The sequence below is a fragment of the Vipera ursinii genome (assembly GCF_947247035.1).
Source record: "Vipera ursinii genome assembly, chromosome: 2".
Classification (NCBI taxonomy): Eukaryota; Metazoa; Chordata; class Lepidosauria; order Squamata; family Viperidae; genus Vipera; species Vipera ursinii.
The window spans coordinates 199,292,815-199,314,315 of NC_139513.1; the positions used below are offsets into that span (position 1 = coordinate 199,292,815).

Genomic DNA, 21,501 nt, shown 5'->3' on the forward strand with positions numbered 1-21,501 from the left:
AGAATATTGAAGATGCATAGGGAGCATCGGGGAGCATTGGGAAGGCGGTCCCCTGGGTGGAGCATTAGAAGGAGGGTCTAGTCGGGTAGGTGGGTATCTGGACCGTCACCCAGCCACTGCCACTTGGCTGGGTGAACCGCAGAAGCAGGCCACTCCCCCATCCTCTCACGATGGGTTGTGATTCTGCTTCTGGGGGTGGTCCAGGACCCACTCTGGGTGAAGCATACCCCATAGAGCTCTCACCTCTATGGGGCTGCAGGTGTAGGACAGGCCACTCTGCCACCGTGGCTTGCACCCAGGCCCATCATGTCCTGTGGGGCGAGGGAGGGCAGGGGGGGGTTCGGAGCTGGAGGAGGCCAGATGTTGATGGCCTCGGTTGTCTGGTCGCCGTCATCTCCAACGATCAGCTGCATCCTGGCGTCTTTAGGGGTGTTGATCGGCACGGAGATAGTGTCAGCACCCAGGGTGTGGGCCGTGGACGCCCCGCCGCATCTAGTGGTGCTGCTGTCGAGGGGTTTCGGTGAGATTGGGTGACCGGGGCCTGGAGAAGTTTAGCGCCGCTGTCAAAGGCCCCTCGGTGGTGGTCGATCGGGTCCGTACAGCCGGCCTGCGGCATCTCCTTGATCCCAGGGAGAAGCCGCCGTTGATCAGGAGCAGGCCAGGAGGTCGAAGCAGGGCAACGACTCCAGTCCCGGTTGCTGCGGCTGTCTCTTCCGCCGCCTAGCTGATCCATTTGATCCGCGGGGTCTTTCCTGGTTCCTGAACATCCCTGACGTCGCTGTTGTCCAGGGAGGCATAATAGGGAGCCGAGGATGGAGGCACCGGCCCCACTCTGGATGGCTGCAGCAGTTGCAGCGGCTCGGGGGCGTGTTAGAGGCGCCCCATCGCCACTGCCCCCGCCGGTGTTCGGGCCCGTGGGGAGATGACAGGCTAGGGCCCCGCGGGGTACTCGCCGTCGCCGCTGCCGACGATGCCGCCGCCTCCGCTACCCAGGTGGTCTGCAGCGCCTCCGTTGGTCGTTTGGGGAAGCCGCCGGAGTCGAACAGGTACGGGGGCTGGGGCAGGGCAGAGATGTTGCCGCAGTCGCCTGGAAGCCAGTCAGGGGGCCGGGGCAGAGCAGAGCCTCCGGCCCCTCCTGGATGCCCGCCAAGGGCCAGGGGGCGGGCCTGGGGAAGCCCTGCCGCCACTGCCATCGTGGCTGCCGGCTCCCCGAATAGGCGACCGAGCTGGGGCTTGGGAGTCGTTGCCACCGCCGCTGAAGGCACCTCCGCCGCACAGCTGGTCCGCGGAGACGCCGCTGCCGCCCGGGAGCCGGTCAGGAGCCGATCAGGGGGCCGGGGCAGAGCAGAGCCTCCGGCCCCTCCTGGATGTCTGAAGGCGCCTCCGCCGTACCGCTGATCTGCGGAGACGCCGATTGCCGCCCGGGAGCCGGTCAGGAGTCGATCAGGGGGCCGGGGCAGAGCAGAGCCTCCGGCCCCTCCTGGGTGCCTGAAGGCGCCTCCGCCGCACAGCTGGCCCACGGAGACGCCGCTGCCGCCCGGGAGCCGGTCAGGAGCCGATCAGGGGGCCGGGGCAGAGCAGAGCCTCCGGCCCCTCCTGGATGCCTGAAGGCGCCTCCGCCGCACAGCTGATCTGCGGAGACGCCGTTGCCGCCCGGGAGCCGGTCAGGAGTCGATCAGGGGGCCGGGCAGAGCAGAGCCTCCGGCCCCTCCTGGATGTCTGAAGGCGCCTCCGCCGTACCGCTGATCTGCGGAGACGCCGATTGCCGCCCGGGAGCCGGTCAGGAGTCGATCAGGGGGCCGGGGCAGAGCAGAGCCTCCGGCCCCTCCTGGGTGCCTGAAGGCGCCTCCGCCGCACAGCTGGCCCACGGAGACGCCGCTGCCGCCCGGGAGCCGGTCAGGAGCCGATCAGGGGGCCGGGGCAGAGCAGAGCCTCCGGCCCCTCCTGGATGCCTGAAGGCGCCTCCGCCGCACAGCTGATCTGCGGAGACGCCGTTGCCGCCTGGGAGCCGGTCAGGAGTCGATCAGGGGGCCGGGCAGAGCAGAGCCTCCGGTCTCTCCTGGATGCCTGAAGGCGCCTCCGCCGCACAGCTGATCCGCGGAGACGCCGCCCCTGCCCGGCAGCATGAACATTGGTAGAGGCAGGGCAGAGGCGCTGGCCCCCGCTTATAACGGTTGCCAACGGCCCAGGTGATGAGGCGGAGATGTCCCGGCACCCCAGCAGCTGTTTCGGGAGGCAGCAGGTGGCACCATTGCCCAGCTCATCTGCCCGAATTTTTGGCCCCACCCCAGGGGTCCGCTGACATCCCTGGGGGGCTCCTGGGGGGACGCCTTACCGTTGGGGGCTACGGAGCTCTCCCCAGCGCGTCCGCCATCTTTGGAGCAGGAAAAAAAAAAAAAAAAATTTCCTTGGCTTCATAGTTAAAAATTGAAAAGGGGGATTGGAAATACTAAGGTATAGAATTGGGGGAGGGAATTTATTTATTTATTTATTTTCCAAATACCGACAGGACCTGAAATGAGAAACTTCAACTTAAATTCTTATTTTGGCATTTATCCATGTTTTGTCTGCTTTATCAGTGAAAGCTGTCTCAGCATGCTCAGGACATATATTTTGTACGTGTCTGTGAATCCCACTCTATTTTATAGGCAGTTATCTTCAGCGTCATAATTTCAAAGTTTTAAGAAAATGTTGCTAATCTAGGTGAGATATATTATAGATTTGATTTTATCTTCTGGAATGTATCTAGGTCAACTTCTTTGCTGACCTAAACAGAACTTCAAATGCCACATACCAAATCAAATGCTCTCTTCAAGTCTCCTATGCCATTTAAGTCCTTAACCTCTTCGACCACAATGCTTCTTTTTATTGCCCCTAGCCCCATAACATTTCCTTTTTCTATTATATATAAAAAAGTGACTAATAAATTGAAAGGAGATCGTGGATCTAAAAAAGTTTTTCTTAGGGAATTTATTTTTTGAAGTCTGCTTCTGTTATTAAGACCTTAGCCTTCGTTAATATTTTCCCAGCCTTCTATTGCCATGGCTGTAGACTGTCTCTCCAAATAAAACAGACTAACAGGATTGGATATTGGAGGCCTTCTAAATCAATCCAATCTCCTGCTGGAGCATGAACCCTATATTATTCCGAGCCAAGGGCTATCCAGTCTCTTCTTGAAAACCTCCTGTGATGGAGCACCCACAAATTCAGAAGGCAAACCGTTCCACTGATTGTTCTAACAGTCAGGAAATTTCTTCTTAGTTAGTTGCCAATTCCTTCTGTGAAAAGCCCCTCAAATACTGGAAGACTGCTGTCAAATCTCCGCTAACCCTTTCTCTTTGTTAGTAAGCTGATGATGTGATTAACTCTCCCCCCACCTGTCTGCTTTTCTCCTACAGTAATGCCTATATTGTACCTGAATCAGTTTTAAGAATGCTAGAAATTATTTTTTTTAAAAAAAAGAACTGTAGTTTCCAGAGTTGAAATTGAGTTGGATTTCTTCTCTCAGTCTATTGAAATTAAAATATAAGATATAAAGAATAAGATCAATACTGAAATCAGCTTCACTGATCTCATGGCAAAAAACCCTATTACTTTAAATTTTATCATCATAATTGCAACACCCTTTTTCTACCATCTACATTTAAAAATCAAATATCTTTTTTCCTCTTCAGCTTACTAGGCTGACATTCTCAAAATCTGTTTTTCTGGGGAGAATGGGGAGCTATTATAACTCTTCTGGAAAATTCCAGCACTGGGCAAATACTGTGTTCTAATTCATGTCAGAAAAGAGTATTTGCTGTAAAAAAATTTTTTTAAATAATAAATTATCCCAGGCAATTAAAAAAAAAGCACTGAAAGAGCATCTACCTGTAATTCAATGAAGCGATCCAGAATGGCCTCCCATTTATGAATACTATCATAAACACACTTGGCTTCCTCATAAAGCACTTTTATTTTGAAAAGTTCCTCATCATGATGGTTCAACAATTCTTCTGAGAAATTTTCTATATAAACCAGAAAACACACCTTTCATTAAACCTCGCAAAAAATAACAAGACTAGAAAACACAAATTCATTGTGTCTGAACCCAGAAAATGTTTTACCATTTGTCCCACTATTCCAGTAAACAAGAGAGATAGTCCTTGGGTTGCATTCAAAGTTATGATGCTGCTGAAATAGGAAGACTTGTAAAGAGTCCTCAGAGTTCTGGCTGTCGTAGCATTCCCAGTGACGTGTTTGTGATCTGGGTACTCTATGCCAGAGGTCCCCAACCTTTGGGGCATCAGGGACCGGTTCCATGGAGAGAGTTTTTACACGGACCGGAGGGGGTGTGGTTTTATGTCCTGCCTGAATCCCGCAAATGGGGCTCAATAATGTCATGGTGGAAATCCTAGCAAGCTAAGACGGGAGCATTTTATTGCTGCAGCAAAAGAACAAGAAGCTATATGACAAATAATAACTGAGAATAGAATGGTTCTAGATATGGTATTGTCATCCAAGAGAGGTGTGCGCGCGTTAATTGGACAACAGTGCTGTGTGTGTATTTGCTATATGTATATTCCAGACAAATCAGAGGAAATCCAGAACTGAGCTGCACACATAGCAATGATAGCTGCAATCCCACACATTAAAAAAATGGGAAGGCTGGTGGCATTGGCTGACAGGATGGTTACCTGATTTCAGCTAGTTGAAAACCCTAATAATGAGGCTGATGGGTAGTCATTGTTCTCTTAATCACCTGTTGTGGATTACAATGCCTTCCACTTTGCCTTTCTGCCTGTAGGCAAACTATGGGGTCTACCTGTACAGGGATATTAATGCTGGGTGAATCTTGAAAAATTAAATCATTTTCAGATTCAAAAGGGGGGGGGAAATGATGGGCTGGATGCCAAAACAAAGCAAGATTAAGCATATACTTCAAAAGAGGTCAGGAAGCTTGTAATTGGGGGGTTTGTGTGGCAAGAAGAATGTTTATTCACAGGGAATATGCAGGTGTAAAGCTTGTAACAGTTCTGTGTGGTTAAACAGCCAGTAATAGTAACAGAAGACTTAGGTATCTTGCAAGCTCAGTTAAAAGCTAGGAACAGAGATGGCCTGGATCAAATAGGATGTGCATTAGATAACTCCTGAAACATTCATTAGCCAAGGCTTAGGAATAGGGACAGCTAGAGACCAATAGAATAATTGTTAGATTATTGAAATGTTTATTAGATGATATTTCCTATATATCTCACCTTATCCCACCTTCTACTTTAGACCAAATATATAAAACTTTATTAATTCTGATTCAAGGTTCCTTGGCATTTTGGCCAGGACCCCTTTTCTTGGAGCGCTTCAATAAAAGACAACAAAACCTGCACCTCGTGTCTGGTGTTCTTCATCGGCCTCAGCACCAGGCTCAGACCCGAATCGGGGACATCATCTATGTCATCAAGGCTAGCTGCAATCATATGATCATGATTTCGTATGTTTCTTGCCAACTTCCCACAAGTCAATGGGGAAGCTAGCAGGAAGTTTAAAGTTGTTCCCGCTACTTTTTCACTCATGCCCACAGCAACCCTCTCACTTGCTTTTTTTTTATCTCTGCTTTCAAGCACAGGACTTCCCATGAGTAAAGTAAATAATGATTGCATTTAAAATTTAAAAACATATGCTACAATGAATTACCATCATAAAAGGGCTGAAATGCGGCTTTTTGTTCATCGGTATAAAAGCATTTTTGCCAATAGCTCTCAAGCTCTTGCCGGACTTTCAAAGTAATTTCTTTAAGTTTCTCTTTCTTCAGCTCTTCTAGGGTTTGTAGTTCTTCCTCCCACTAATGAAAACAAGATGAAACCATTAATTGTCAATGGTTACAAAACACACTTAACTTGCTACATTCGCGTTAGTCGCGGAGAGAGAAGTCAAAATTCTCCTTCTATTACCATATTTATGGCTTCGCAGATGGAAGACTGGCTGGTCATTTTTGTGAGCTGTTCTCGTTTTTCTTGTGGCCACTGAAGTCTGTCCCATAGAAGTTGAACCGCTTTCATTACGCCCTCCTTGGCGGCTGTCAGAGACTCTTTCTTCTTCTGCAACTACAAAGGCACACTCAAATCAGTATATGCAAAAAAAAAAGTTATCCAAAGAATGGAGAACCAAGAGTTTGGTCTAGCGGTGAAGACACTAGGCTAGAAAGTGGGAGTATGTGAATTCTAATCCCACCTTAGCCATAAAACTTAGCTGGGTGACTTTGGGCCAGTCATCTGTCTCAGCCCAACTCATTCTGCAGGGTTGTTGTTGTGGGGAAAATATAAGGAGGAAGCTGCGTTGGATATGTTCACAGCCTTGAGTTATTTGTAAAGATAATAAAGATGGGATACAAATAAAAGCTAAGGCAAGTGAGGTGTGTTTCTCTTTAAATAGTAGCCTAAACGGAAAAGCAAGTCAGATCTAACAGAACCTATGTTGACCAGTTAAGTCAATAGGGGGAAAAGGCCCAGTTTCCATGTTCCTTTGCTCAGTAAAGGATAATGGTTGATACTGGAACATGATCTCTTTCTGTCTCTGTACGTATGTTCAAACATTGTAAGAGACTGAAAACAACAATAATTAAAACGCTATTAAATAGCTTTTAATAAGCATAACCTTAACCTTGTCAATCGTTTGCACAGGCTGCTGATATTGGACAGATCCAAAAGATGAGCCTGAACTAAAGGAAACACTGATTAAAGTTAATTAAAACCTGATTTATTATCATCTTCACCATCACCCCTTTGTAATGTTACAAAGTCTAGTATAGGGGTGGGCGTCAAGCCCAATCGCATCACAGGCCGTATCACGATGTATCGGGATCTGTGGTGCCTTTGCAGGGCCACATCCGGCCCGCAGGCTGCATGTTTGACATGCCTGGTCTAGTACAGGGCTTTTCAACCTTTTCACCCATTGTACCATTTTTAGGATATGGCAACATCCGAGTACCACCTATCGCCTAGCAAGGTGTCAAAAACTTGATGACCAAAAACCAAAAAAAAAAAAGGAAATGAAATGAAGTGCAGGTAGTCCTTGACTTACAACAGTTCGCTTAGTGACTGTTCAAAGTTACAATGGCACTGAAAAAAGTGCCGCCCAAGCCACAGCCCAGCAAGACACCTGCCTGCCTGCCCACCCGGCAGCGCTCTTCCTCCTGTCCGAGGTTTTCATTCTGTTGTGGATTGGCAGCAGGGGTGGGGGTGTTTGGTTTTTATTTATCCCCCCCCACGTCTGCTGGGTGGTTGCAGCAGGTTTTGGTCACTTCACATAACCCTGGGACACTGTGACCGTCATAAATATGAATCAGTTGCCAAGCATTTGAATGTAAATCACATGACCCTGGAGATGCTACAACATTCCAGCTGATCGGCGCTTCTTCTGGGCTCAGCAGGTGCGCCGGGATCAGCACCGAGCTCCAGCTGGAGCCTGGCACTGATCTTGGCGCTTCCACTGAGCCCTGACAGCCCTGCAGATCCAGCCACCTCTCACTCAGGCTTGTGCGGCGCTCCCACCGGTTCAGCTCATTTCCCTCCCTCTCTACCACTTTTCTAGGATGGTCGCATATCACCCGTTTGGACTACTGCAACGCTCTCTACATGGGGCTGCCCTTGAGGACCACCCGGAGGCTTCAACTGGTGCAGAATGCGGCCGCGCGAGTTGTGATGGGGGTCTCCCGATACTCCCATGTAACACCTCTACTCCGCGAGCTGCATTGGCTTCCGGTTGCCCTCCGGGTGAAATTCAAGGTGCTGGTGATGACCTATAAAGCCTTAAATGGCTTGGGTCCGGGATATCTGAGGGAACACCTGCTGCCGGCATCAAGTTCCCTCCCACAGGGAGGGTCTTCTCAGGGTGCCACCGGTAAGAGATTGCCGGCGGGTAACACCCAGGGATAGGGCCTTCTCAGTGGGTGCGCCTGCCCTCTGGAACCAGCTGCCAGTGGAGTTGAGGACTGCCCCCGACCTCCGTTCATTCCGCCGGGGCCTGAAGACCTGGCTCTTCGAGCTCTCTGGCCCAGGCTGAGGATTAATTTATTTTAATTGGGGTTTTATTTATACAGGGATAAATTTAATCTTTTTTAAACTTGGTTTTTAACTTTTGTATTTTTGGTTTTTAATTACCCTGTAAACCGCCCTGAGTCCTTCGGGAAAGGGCGGTATATAAATGTAATAAAATAAATAAATAAATAAATAATGTACCACAGGTGGTACCCATACCACTGGTTGAAAAGCCCTGGTCTAGCAGACTGATAAACCACGTTGTATAAATGCTATGAATCCACACCAAGAAAAACTGAGACGCTTTCCCTTTGGAGCCTTCCTTGCTGTTTATGAAATAGGATGTTAAAAGTTAATAGTTCCAAGTCGTCGATTCACTCATATGAATAGAATCTTTTGCACAAAAAAAGCCCGACCTGATGGATAAGCAGTTGGAGATCTTCAAGGTATTTTTGGGTAAGGCAAATATACCCTTCTTCGTCGTCACATAATGTATTATTTTCCAGTGTTCCATCGGGTACGTGCCCAATTTCTTTACTGTATAGTCTGATTTCTCTTCTCAGCTTATGAAATGCCTCTAATCTTTGTTCCTGTTCAAAGAAATAATAGATGAAACGTCTTCAAAGTCAAAGAGCTCGTTTTAATTTGTTCCATATTTTTTTTTAGAATCTGCCCAACTCATAATAGCGCAAAGGAAATTAAATACCGTATTAATAATACGGTATCTGTATTTGTGCATTCTGTTATTTGTGTCACTGTTCACCGCCCTGAGTCCTTAGGGAGAAGGGCGGTATACAAATCAAATCAAATCAAATAAATAAATAAGGGGGGGGGGAAACCAAGATTAAAAAAAAAAACAAATACAAGAACGAATAAGATGGGCAGGCACGGCAGCAGTGAAGATACACTTCCTACCGTAGTTCCTAAAAGATAATGCCGATTGAAAGGGTCTGGAGCAGGGGTCGGCAACCTCGGCTGTTTTATGACTCGTGGACTTCAACTCCTAGAATTCCTGAGCCAGCATAGCTGGGAGTTGAAGTCCACGAGTCATAAAAGAGCCGAGGTTGCCGACCCCTGGTCTGAAGCATGCCCATCTTGTTGGCTCATATCAGCCAGGCAGATAGCACGAAAGAGAAGACAGCCCCCTTAAAACATGGCCGTTTCAACAAACCTGACTCCATGTATTGGCTGCATCGTGCATAATATTCTGATGTGCTCTTTCGTTACTTTTCTTCTTTATGTTTGTTTTACTTGGTTTTTGCATACTGTTCCAATGGCTGGTTTTATTCTAAGCTGCTAAGAGACAACTTGGGTGGCATGGGCAGCCATGTAAATTCGATAAATAATTCACTTATGGTCCAGCTAGCTAGGGAGATGCCACCCTGAAGGTACTCGGGAAAACTGTCCCCCCACAAAGAACCTTGTAAGAAGAGGTTATTAGTTGACTTCCCATTAATCATAAAATAGAATCTCTGCACGTTCCTCCATTTCATGCTTAATTTGATTACAAATTCTTCGCATATTCTGAAGTTTATCTTCTGGCAGCAAACTTTATAGAATTTTAAGTGCAGACGAGATGAAAAACAGAGAGAGATCTCACCGTGCTCACTAATTCTTTTTCGCTCAAGAAAACAAAGCGCTCATTTAGCTTATTTTTTTTCACTGCAATGTCTGATTTGCTAATGAAGAAATATAAATCAGTACCGTACCTTTACTTCCAGAAAATCTGTAATATGTTCTTGTAGTTCTTCCAGCTCTGTGCTACTCGGAATGCTGCCAGTAGGGATATAATAAGGGGCTACACAAAGCTCTGTACACAACGCCTGATCTTTTCGCTGTAACTGTGTCAACTTCTCCAGCCTCTCCTGTTTTTCTTTAACAGCCCTTTCTAAAGCTATTCGATATTCCTTCTCCAACTGAAGAATAGTTAGCCCATCAGCAGCCTGTAAAGTTATACAGCAAATATAGATATATATATATATTTAGCACTTCTGTGAGTGGCCTCTCTCCGATTGTTTGCTGATTCTACTAGGACAGAACAGAACAGAACAGAGCTGGAAGGGACCTTGGAGGTCTTCTAGTCCAGCCCCCTGCTCAAGCAGGAGAACCTATACCAGGGTGTCAAACTCAATTTCATTGAGGGCCGCATCAGCATTGCGGTTGCCCTCAAGGGTGGGTATGGCCAGGGTGGGCGTGGCCTACTGGGTGGGCGTGGCTAGAGCGCATATGACCTACTGGGTAGGCGTGGCCAGCTCTACGTCGTTCGCATCAAGGGTGCCTATGGGGGCCTGGGCAAGAGTGGGACAGATCTGAGGGTCTTTGGCAGAAGGAGGGTCTCTGGGCCAGGGACAAGGCAGTGGGGGCCGTTCCCTCACTGTTTCTAGGATGGCTTCGCGGGCCACATGAAACCACTTCGCGGGCCGCATCTGGCCCCCGAGCCTTGTGTTTGACATGTCTGACCTATACCATTTCAGACAAGTGACTGTCTAGTCTCTTCTTAAAAACCTCCAGTGATGGAGCGCCCACAATTAAATAGGGTTGGTTCTGCTATGTGAAAAGAGCCGGAGTCAAGCCACCCCATGGTCGCCAAAGAGTTTGGGGAGCATTAATCCTCAACCATCCCCCACCCCCAGGCAGGAAAAGTCCCAGAGTGAAGGAGAAATGTGGAGAGACTTCCCAGCTCACTAGATCTAGTAGAGCAGGCTCCGTGTTCCATCATTACAACTGGACCTTGGAGACACACCTTTTCTATGGCTAACCTTCATGCTGTGAAACAATGTCAGCTCACCCACAAAGTCCACCTGGCCCAGATCCTGTGGTTTTAAGGGAAAGCCTTAAAACATGGTTCTTTCAGCAAACCAGTGGGTGATTTGTAACCCTATGCTAACATTGGCATTTTACAGCTTGATTCTTCTTATTTTCTTCCCCAATATAGGTAGCTAAGTGTAAATTCCAAAGGTGAGGCTACAGTGGTTATTAATTATCTTGGCTAATTCTCTTCCTACAAGGGAAGAGGTTTTGGGGTTTTTGGGGGGTGGGGTTTGCTTTATGTTGCCTGCTGAGTCTTGGCTAAAAAAAAAGGTCAAAATATTCAAATAGCAGAACATCTCTGGGGAGTTGCAGAGCAAGAAATATCTGGTGCTAAATAGGTGCTGGGACTCTACAACACTGAGATGCGAGAAGCCTCACACTTACCATTGGTAGCATGGAACTCCAATTTATAGAAGTAAAAAACAATAGGCAGCTGTTTACAAAACTCTTTAGCCAATGAACAACTGAACAATCAACTGAAATAAGCTTATTACTCTCCCCTTTTCCTGAGAAACACACTATTTTTCCCCCAATTTGCTTCAAAAAGAAATCCCTCAGAAAATTCCTATCTCCATCATCAAGCTGCATTCAATTTAATTTACAGTTGTTTTTTAAATACTCATCACTAAAAAAGTCAAAGCAGCTTAGCGTTTAGAAAATGCTAATAAAAAAATTCTAAAACATTAAAAGCAGTAAATACCGAAACCATCCATTGGATATTAATTTGTACTGCAATTTTAAAAAATCAATTAGGGCATGAAATTAAGGAGAAGAAGAGACAGTCTGGATGATTTTTATTTTCTGCAAAGTCTTTATAATAAAGACCAACTTAATTTCCACCAGATTCCTATTTCACACTTTGAATGTGCCTACCAAGAAAATTATAATACAAAACCACTGGAAACAAACATTGGACATTCTCAAAACATGTGTCACATATCGGATAATATCCTATTTTTGATAATACACAGATTCCATGTATTCCATCACAGATAGTGAAATACAAATGAAATGGTATTTTCAGAATTGTGCCAAGATGAAATTATAAATAAAAGTCATTTATGGCAGGTTTATAGCACTTTAGTTTTCTGTTCTTGGGAACAATCAGCAGCTGAAAAGCACTTACCTTGTAAGGGTCCAGACCAAGTTGATCTCTCAATATATTCAGCTGATTTTTCTGAATTTCAATGTCATTTTCAATTTTTTCTTTCAAACTCCTTTCTTCATCGATCATATCGTTCAGTAGCATCTGTCCAGAAACCCCCATGAAACATGTCAGCATGGGTTTCTCGCTGATTTAACAGTTGAATTGCTTACTTGACCAGAACCCATCAGAATCTGTAGCTAGAATAAAGCCTGTCAAATAACCCAGGATTTGATGTGTGTCCAGGGGCAGCCAAAAAAAGGTATCAGATTGTTGTTAGTCATGGCTTTCATTCATGAGTGTAATGAAGAGTTTTGCTGACTCTGTTTCCTCTGTAAACCTCATGCCATTTTTACACATGGTTTCACTGAAAACAAATTTGGGGCATGACAACAAAATCGAGAATAGTTAAAACTAGTCCTCCATATTTTCCTGCTACAAACCAAATGTTTTATTTTATTTATTTATTTTTATTCCATTTATATCCCGCCCTTCCCCGAAGACTCAGGGCGGCTTACAAGCTTAGCAGTAGCCTTCATTCTATGTATATGCCTGCTTGTTAGGGCTTTCACACACACCCCCCAAGCGGCATTATTACAAAGTCAGCTTAATTGCCCCCAACAATTTGGGTCCTCATTTTACCTACCTCGGAAGGATGGAAGGCTGAGTCAACCTTGAGCCTGGTGGGATGCGAACCTGCACTAATTGCAGGCAGCTGGTGTTACTTAAGGAGGCATTAGCCCACTGCTCCACCAAGGCTCAAATGTTGCGATACATCAGGCAAATAAAATGATTGCTTACTAAAAAAGTGAAAAACCGAGTACCTGTAGTTGGGAAGAAGACTTTGAGTTTATAATACTTTGATCTAAACTATATTAAAGTGGCAGTTGCTGAGAGACGTGTTGATACTTGCATTAAAGATATACACCTCTTCCCTTGCACAATTTATTTTGCAGGGGGAAAAAAAGTACTGTACCCTGTTTTAGGTGCTTTTAACTTTCCTGTATGGTTAGAGAGATATGTATTGGATTTAATGGATCTTTCAAAGGCCAGCTTTCCAGGTTTTTCAGTAGCTGCCCTAAGCACATCAATGTTTTTCACACATTTCCAAAGGGGATAATATATTCAAACAAGTGAATTTTACTTGAAGCGTAATACATCTTAGAGTAACATCCCTCCCCCCGCCCCGCCAAGGTTTTACAAAAAGAAATGCTAGCTATCTTTATTTGAATACAGCATGCAACCTTTAATAAACATATTTCCCGTAAAATTTGCAAAGAGCTTCTTTGCACAGGACGACTAAATAGGGGGGGGAAATGATAAGACAATCTGATAAGGTGCCCCTACTCCAGTTTCTGTGTTGTATTTTGAAGAATTCAAGATAACATTCTGTTTAATATTTTCCCAATTATCTTCCCATCAAGTAACTTTCCTTTTCTAGTTTCAAAATCTCTGAAAAGCCTGAATTTTTATCATTACAATGAAAGGCTAGAATTATGCAGAATAGTCTGATCTCCAAACACATTATACATTTCAGAAACTTTACGTGGCATTGTCCACATTTTTCCCAGCTGTTGACTTTGTCTCAGTCAGCAACTTTACATATTTGAGGCCTCAAAGTACTACAATTGCGATGTTCCACTTACGCTGTGACATTTCCAGGTACGTGGAGTGAAATCATATTGGACCTTTGGGAGGGGCAATTTGAAAATAAAAATGCATCTTAAACTTAGACAAGAACTATTTAAAAATTATTCTGCTGAGAATGGTTATTTGGAGATAATCATAAGCTAGCATGATCACAGGCAGACTGCCTTTAACCTATCTCTATTTTTCTTCAATGAAACCAAAATTTCTAATGGAACAACATTTGATGCCCGATATCAAATTATACCACAAAATAGCAATTTTCCCCTAAAATGGGTTCTGGGAATAGGTATTGGATGTTTTGTGCAATCCAATGCAACACAAGACACTTTACATTTCAAAGCTGTCACTCTGATCCATACCTTAATGTGTCTCTAGGTGGTCAAAAAGTTTTTCCTGAATTAAAGAACTGTGTGATTAAGATCAGAATGTTGGTTGCTAAGCAAGGCAGTTGTTAACGTGAGTTGTGCCTGATTTCATGATCCTTTTTTACCACTGTTCAGTGAATCACTACAGTTGTTAAGTGAATCAGGCGGTCGTTAAGCAAGTCCAGCTTCCTCCATCGGAAGCCTGCTGGGAAGTTTGCAGATGGCAATCAGATGAAACCACCCCCACCCCCACGATGCTGCCAATTGTCTAGATGCCAGTTGCCAATTTTGATCATGTCACTGTGGGGATGCTATGACAGTTGTAACCAGAAGGTCTGGTCTTATCAATGAGGAACACTGGTAAGTCACTTTTTTTTCATTGCCACTGTAATTTCAAACAGTTGCTAAACAGATGGTTGTACATCAAGGACTACCTGGATAGTGTTGTTTTTCTACCATTCTGCCGGTAAATGCATTGGATGGGAAAATATCAGGCACAGTGAGTGGAGGTGGGTTCATTAAAAAAAAAGTTCTATCAATAAAAGCCCCATTTCCCGAAGACCACCCATAGAAACTAAAGCAACTGGCTTTTATTAAAGAAGTAGAGAACCAGGGAAATCAACCAATCAGGGACTGTGGCAACTGCTATTTAGAGAGAACACATGGCCAAAATTATTGCCAAAGCTTAAAATCCAGGCAGAAAATTTCTGAACTCTTCATTTCAACAAAGGAGACAAGCAGCTTAAGGCTACAATTTTTATTTATTTTTTATTTTAATTCCATTTATATCCCGCCCTTCTCCGAAGACTCAGGGCGGCTTACAAGCTTAGCAGTAGATGCAATGCAAAAGAAATGTTTAAGCCACAAACCAAATTATGTTACAACTTACAGCTATGTGTGAAACCATGTCACTATTTATTTTTGATTGCACTGGAAACATCTTCATTTGCGTATTCAAAACCCTAAAAGATTTTAGTATGTACAGCTTGAGAATATTAAAGTATCACGGATGATTTCATGCAACTTCAGGAAATCAAAAACTGAACTAAAGTGATACCAGATCTTCAAAATTATTCATTGCAAACTCTATTATCTACAATACCACGTATAAAATAGATTTAAGCAATGAAAAAAATGGAACATCGATGCATTATTTGAATATTCTGCATCCCTACAGTAGAATAAAACTGTTCTTGAAAAGTGGAACTATTCCTACGGCTAGCTAGAGGTATGCTTTAATTCTGTGGGAGTGCAGAACTTGGCATCAACACAAAATACTTGGACTGTTTGAGCTTTCATCTGGAGAGGGGTAGATAGCTAGACAGAACAGGTTTCTCTTTTTGAAGATTAAGAAAAATGTGCTTGAAAGCAGGAGGGCAATGTCTACTAATATTTTCCATGAGAAACTAGTGCTGCAAATCTCTGGTCTTAAAACATCCAATACTTCCACACACCCCTCAGGAGAAACATGCACATCTATCTTTCATTTTCTTGGCTGTTCATTACTTATCATTTGGTTACTCATTCAGTTTCAATGTGTGAATTTGCTTCTTTTAAAGTCTCACCTTCAGCATATCTAGGTTTGTCCCAGAATGACCATGCAATCCTAGAGAATCGCAGGTAATACCAATCCTAGTAAGTGTAGCTTAGGGATATTGGGCAACCTCTTGTTTGTCATTTGCTATGTTGTCTAAGCCCTGTAATAGATAGATCACACATACATATTGCATAGTGTAGTGCAAAGTATAAATCAGGTTTCTGATTTATGTGCCTCCTGAAAACAAAACAAAACGATAAGAGAAAATAGATTTTGTTTTGGCTTCTTTACCCTTGTTAAGCATTTATTATAAAAAGTGGAATGATTAATCATACAAATAATTTAGAAACCTCTATTGAAGTATATTGAACTTCAAAGTAAATTTTCTGAATTTTGGAGAGAGAATTAAGTTAATTGTCTACCACACTGGATGGGTAACATTTAGATGTAGAATCTATAAATCAGCTTAATTTCAGCAAGTTCTACCTTTCCTTCACTCAGGAGACTGTGAGATTACTGAAATAAGTTTAATGCTCAGATATCCTTCCTGCTTTTACAATGATATAAATCACACATTGCCAGCATTAAGCCATGGTTTGAAAGACAGTGCTGAAGTGTGACTTTATACATTCCTCTTTTGTTCCTATAAACCAAGTTGTTGACAATCAGCTATATAGCCTGATATCACAGGTGGTCCTCGACAGCTTGTTTAATGACTGTTCAAACTTAAAATAGCACTGTTACAACTGTTTTTCAAATGACCGTTGTGGCATCCTCGTGGTATCATGATCAAAATTCAACTGCCTGGCAACTCATATTTATGACAAAGCATCTTGGGGTCATGCGACCACCTTTTGTGACAATCTGACAAGCAAAGTCAAGGGGGAGGCCAGATTCACTTAACAACTGTGTTACTAATTTCCACAACTGCAGTGATTCACGTAACGGCTGTGGCAAGAAAAGTCGTAAAATGGGGCAAAACTCACTTTACAAATGTCTCACTTGGCAACATAAATTTTGGGTTCAATAATGGTTGTAAGTTGAGGACTACCTGCAGAACTTTCCTACACCATCAATTTAAAGAGAAAAGATATGAAAGTGAATCAAAAAATTCTGAGGCAGTTGGAAGCATCTCACCAGAAGACAAATAAAGAGGTCATTTGAAAAGAATGAAGTAATTTTTACTGCACAACCTGGTTATTCTGTTACATAGCACAATGGTCCCTGCCTGGAGGATTAATCTCTTCCACCCGTTTGATATAAAGAGCAAATCTCATAAAACATAAATAAAATCAAAATTTCTGCAAAAAAGATCAAATATAGATATGTGACCCATTCCTTGTTGAAAGAGGGAAAGCAAAACTGCTTTGATAAAACAACTTCTTCCAAATGAATCTTAAAAAAGAGAATGTCTAGTATCATGTAATGTTTATATCAGAGCAGAAGACTATGTGAGTCAGATTCAGGTTGCTTGTTTACTGGACTCAGGATCTGATCAAAGAAAATGAGGGACTTAAAAGATTATAAAACTACAGTATATTCAAGCAAAAACATAAAACTGTGGGAATTATGCACTGTTTCCCAACTTGGATGAGAACATAAGCAAAAGCATCAACCAAACTTGTTGAACAAACACAAACTAGCATACTGTAAATCAAAGATCCAATGCAGATTCCTGGAAAAAATACTAGTCCATTTTCATCATTTCATTGTGAGTTTTAGGGGAAAAAAACCCTCACAAACCCTACAACATAAGTTTTTGCACAAGATCACACGCATTTTGGCAAAACATACAATAAAACAAAATATTAAAATCAAGTTGAAAGAGCACAAATATACACACATTTGAAATACTAATTCCATTATGTACATTTCCTGCCTGAGCAGGAGGTTGGACTAGATGACCTCCAAGGTCCCTTCCAACTTTATCATCATCATCATCATCATCATTATATAGTTTGGCACCCTGAAATTCTGCTTTTATAGATATCTTATCAATGTAAATAGCAAACAAATGATCTATTGTTGCTTTTTGGTTTTCTCTCAAATGCTCGTGGTTTTTGTCTTCAAGTCTCATTCCAGATCTTGAATGTGTAGTTAGAGAAACACATGGCAATACAACACAAATACTCCTTGCTTTTCAGACAATGTTGCTACTATTAAACATCCAGCTGGCATATCTGGGCAGAAGTATTTTCTCAAAGGGCATTCAGAAAACCACATGGCCATCACTACATACAGCTGGCGGAAGAGAGAATACTGCTTATAGTAAAGATGCGCCATCCAACAAATGAATTCAAAATATTTTGGAACTTCCAGTAATCTTGGAAAGCCAATGCAATTTATTCTGAAAGCTAAATTCCATTTTCAGAAGAACTGCTATGACAATAATTCCAAAGTACTTCTTATAGAGGGGGTCTAGGACAAGTTGCCAGGGCCAACTCACTGTGGGACAACTTGCTGTGGGACAAGAGTTACGCTAATATCGAAGAAATGGTGGAATAGAATCATTAAAGGATGCAAAAGGAGGGACAAAATCAAATGTGAATGACAAAAAAGTTTTACATTATTTTAAATAATTAAATTGAAATTGTCCCCTGTGAGTTGTTCGGTGGCGAGTAAACTGCGGTGAGTTGTCTCATGGTGAGTTGGCTGTGGCGAGTTGTCCCATTCCACTTTAGTGATGCAGGGTAGAGTTCTGCTTTAGGGCAAAGCTTTCACGGTCATATATTAAGTAGGTATTATTTTTTTTAAATGAATTATCAAGCCCAGGAACACCAATGCAGATTATAACTCTAGAAAAAAATTATATGGAAGTAGGCCGAGAGGGAAATAGAGAGGAGGACCATAATTCTAAAAGGTAGGCTTTTCCAAGAGAACTGGTGATTTCTGACCAACTAAGTGACTCTGCAAAGGATACACACGTAACCATAGAATTAATAGGACTGAAAGGGATCTTGGAGGTCTTCTAGTCAAACTTCCTGTTCAAGCAGGATACAATTTTGGATAAATCGCTGTCCAAACTTGTCTTGAAAACCGCCAGTGATGGAGCACCCATAACTTCCAGACGTAAGCCATTCCACTGATTAATTGTTCTCACGTCAGGAAATGTCTCCTTAACTCTAGTTTGGATCTCTCTTTAATGATCTTCTACTCGTTGCTTCTTGTTCTGCCCTCAGGTGCTTTGGAGAATAGGCTGACACTTTCTTCTCTGTGACAGTGCCTCAAGTACTGGAAGACTGCTTTCATATTACCCCTAGTCCTTCTCTTTGTTTGACCAGACATATCTTAGTTCCTGCAATCATTCATCATATTGTTATATGTTGGCAGGGCTAGAAGAAAATGGCTCTCCCTTTTTGGTGCGTTCTCTGCTGCAGATATCCCAAATATTTATACAACAGCTTAGATGCCTTTGTTGAAACATCTCCTGAGATTTACCCTGAGATATTATAAAAGCTAATGTGAGGTTGCCCCCAAACTTTTGATATATCCTCCAAGATTCTAGCATTATACCATAAATTCTTATAAGATGACTGAAGTTTTGCAAATTTGTGCCATGCATGCATGTGAGATGGAGCTTCAATCACATCACCATGACCCCTGTCTTGACTTTTTTTTGACATCTCCATAGCTTGGAGATGTCCTTGGATCAAAGTGAAAATTATCCACTTAGCATTCCCGCAAGAGTCATAGTTTTAATATAGTATCAGTACTCAAATCATTTGTTTGGTCATATGTATTTTTTCCTCCTATAATGTTCTTAGGCAGTTATTTCATTGCTGGGGAAAGGAAAATTTTGTTTAAAATCAATTTCATATTCTGTAATACTACAATACTATTTATAGGAAGCTGAAAGACATAAATATTGCAGTAAAGGGATTTAGAGGTACAAGATCAAAAATGAGGAATGGGCAAAATTCATAAACAGGGAAGCTGTACTAGAAGTAACTAAAGTACATTTTAAAAATGTATAATCAATGTATAATCAGAATGATGCAAGTCATGGTATTCTCTCCCATGGAAGTGGAAGTTAGAGTTTCAAGGAGCAACTTAGGAGGAGTATTGATGTTTTTGAACTTTGGTGGTGGAGAAGACTTCTGAGAATACCATGGACAGCCAAGAAAGCAAACAAACGGATCATTGAACAAATCAACCCAAAGTTCTCACTTGAGCCACAAATGATTCAAATTATCCGACTTTGGACACATTAGGTGAAGGCCTAACTCTTTGGAGAAGGCTGTAATGCTGGGAAGTAAAGGGAAGATGACTAGCAGCAAGTTGGATGGACTCATTGACAATGGATGGTGGGTGCACCATTGCAAGGCTTGAAGGACCAAATTAGGGACAGATCATCATGGAGAAAACCTATCTATCTGGTCACTAAAAGTCAACATCAATTTGATAGTGCATAATTAATCAATAATCAATGTCTAGATGTATTGGTTATTCCAGAGGATACGTACTGTAGATATATTGGTTATCCCAGACCCTTTATATTGAATGGCTACAAAAGCAAGCTCACGTTTAGCAAGCGATCTCTGCATTTGATTTTATCTATAAGGGATAAAAAAAAATAGCAGTAGCACTTAAACTTATATAGCGCTTCATAGTGCCTTACAGCACTCTCTGTATGGCACATTGCCTCCAACAATCCAGATCCTCATTTTACCAACCTCAGAAGGACGGAAGGCTAAGTCAACCTTGAGCCCCGTGAAGATCAGGCTGTGGGCAGAGTTAGTCTGCAATACTACATCTAACCACTGCGCCTCAAGGGCTCGTAATTGCAAGAAAGGGGCTTGAAATTTATCCAAATCAATCCCCATCATTCTCATTCTCTCTCTTACAATTCTAGCTGTAATTACTTAATGGGACTACAGGTAGTCCTCAGGTTATGACCACAACTGAGCCCAAAATTTCTGTTGCTAAGCGAGACACTTGTTAAGGGAATTTTGCTCCATTTTATGACTTTTCGTGCCACGGTTGTTAACTGTATCACTGCAGCTGTTAAGTTAGTAGTGCAGTGGTTAAGTCAATCTGGTTTTTCCCATTGGCTTTGCCTGTATATTTGATTTGGATTCAGATTGTCTTGAAAATTCGGAAAATTGGGTTGACTACCTGTATGACAAAAAAATCCAAATTCTTCATCCTCCTTTTGCATCAGGTCACAAGTTCTCATTTGGATGGAGGGTAAGAGATGTCAGTGAACCAGGATACAAAGGAGGCTCTTTGCTAAACAAGCATGTGTTGAGATGTTTTTTTTTATGTTTCATGGCACAACCAATTTCTATGCATACTTATTTCTGTCACAGCTGAGCTGAAATACACTTCCTCTCCTCCCAGAAAATTCAAAACACCTCCATATTCAAGGATTGTAAAGCATGTTCTTGCAAAAAAAGGTGTTTGTTTCTGTTTTCTGCACAGAGGAACATTCAGAGATAAAACTAAATTAAGATGGAATCTTCCACGAAACAGCCTTTTCCTGCTACACTCTTTTGGAAAGCTCTGGCTCCAAGGACATTCAAACAAATAATACTTTTGCTTTCCTCCCCATTGTTGGAGAAAGGTGGAAAAATGGCGTAATCGAATGAGGTTCCTAATCTGTCCAAATGACATCGTATAATTTAACCCGAACAGCTACTAATATCATGGTATCATCCCATTTCTAGTTATCTCCAATTGGCTGATGAAAAGAGCCTTGGTGGAGCAGTGGGCTAATGCCTCCTTAAGTAACACCAGCTGCCTGCAAATTAGCACAGGTTCGCATCCCACCAGGCTCAAGGTTGACTCAGCCTTCCATCCTTCCCAGGTAGGTAAAATGAGGACCCAGATTGTTGGGGGCAATTAAGCTGACTTTGTAATAATGCCGCTTGGGGTGTGTGTGAAAGCCCTAATAAGCAGGCATATACATAGAATGAAGGCTACTGCTAAGCTTGTAAGCCGCCCTGAGACTTCGGAGAAGGGCGGGATATAAATGGAATTAAA

The 21,501-nt window shown here is 43.0% G+C and overlaps 1 protein-coding gene across 1 annotated transcript; it reads right to left on the reverse strand.

Moving 5' to 3' along the window:
• Positions 1-3,692: 3,692 nt before the first annotated feature.
• On the reverse strand, positions 3,693-12,182 carry LOC310634940 (protein regulator of cytokinesis 1-like; the record flags this gene model as incomplete). The annotated part of the gene is made up of 7 exons (XM_083353476.1): positions 11,950-12,182; positions 9,722-9,955; positions 8,429-8,602; positions 5,928-6,080; positions 5,671-5,818; positions 3,871-4,007; positions 3,693-3,707 (listed from the first exon to the last, which is right to left on the reverse strand). The coding sequence occupies exons 1-7, from the start codon at positions 12,103-12,105 to the stop codon at positions 3,693-3,695; spliced, it is 1,017 nt and encodes a 338-aa protein (XP_083209602.1). The 5' UTR covers positions 12,106-12,182.
• Between the last annotated feature and the right edge of the window lie 9,319 nt (positions 12,183-21,501).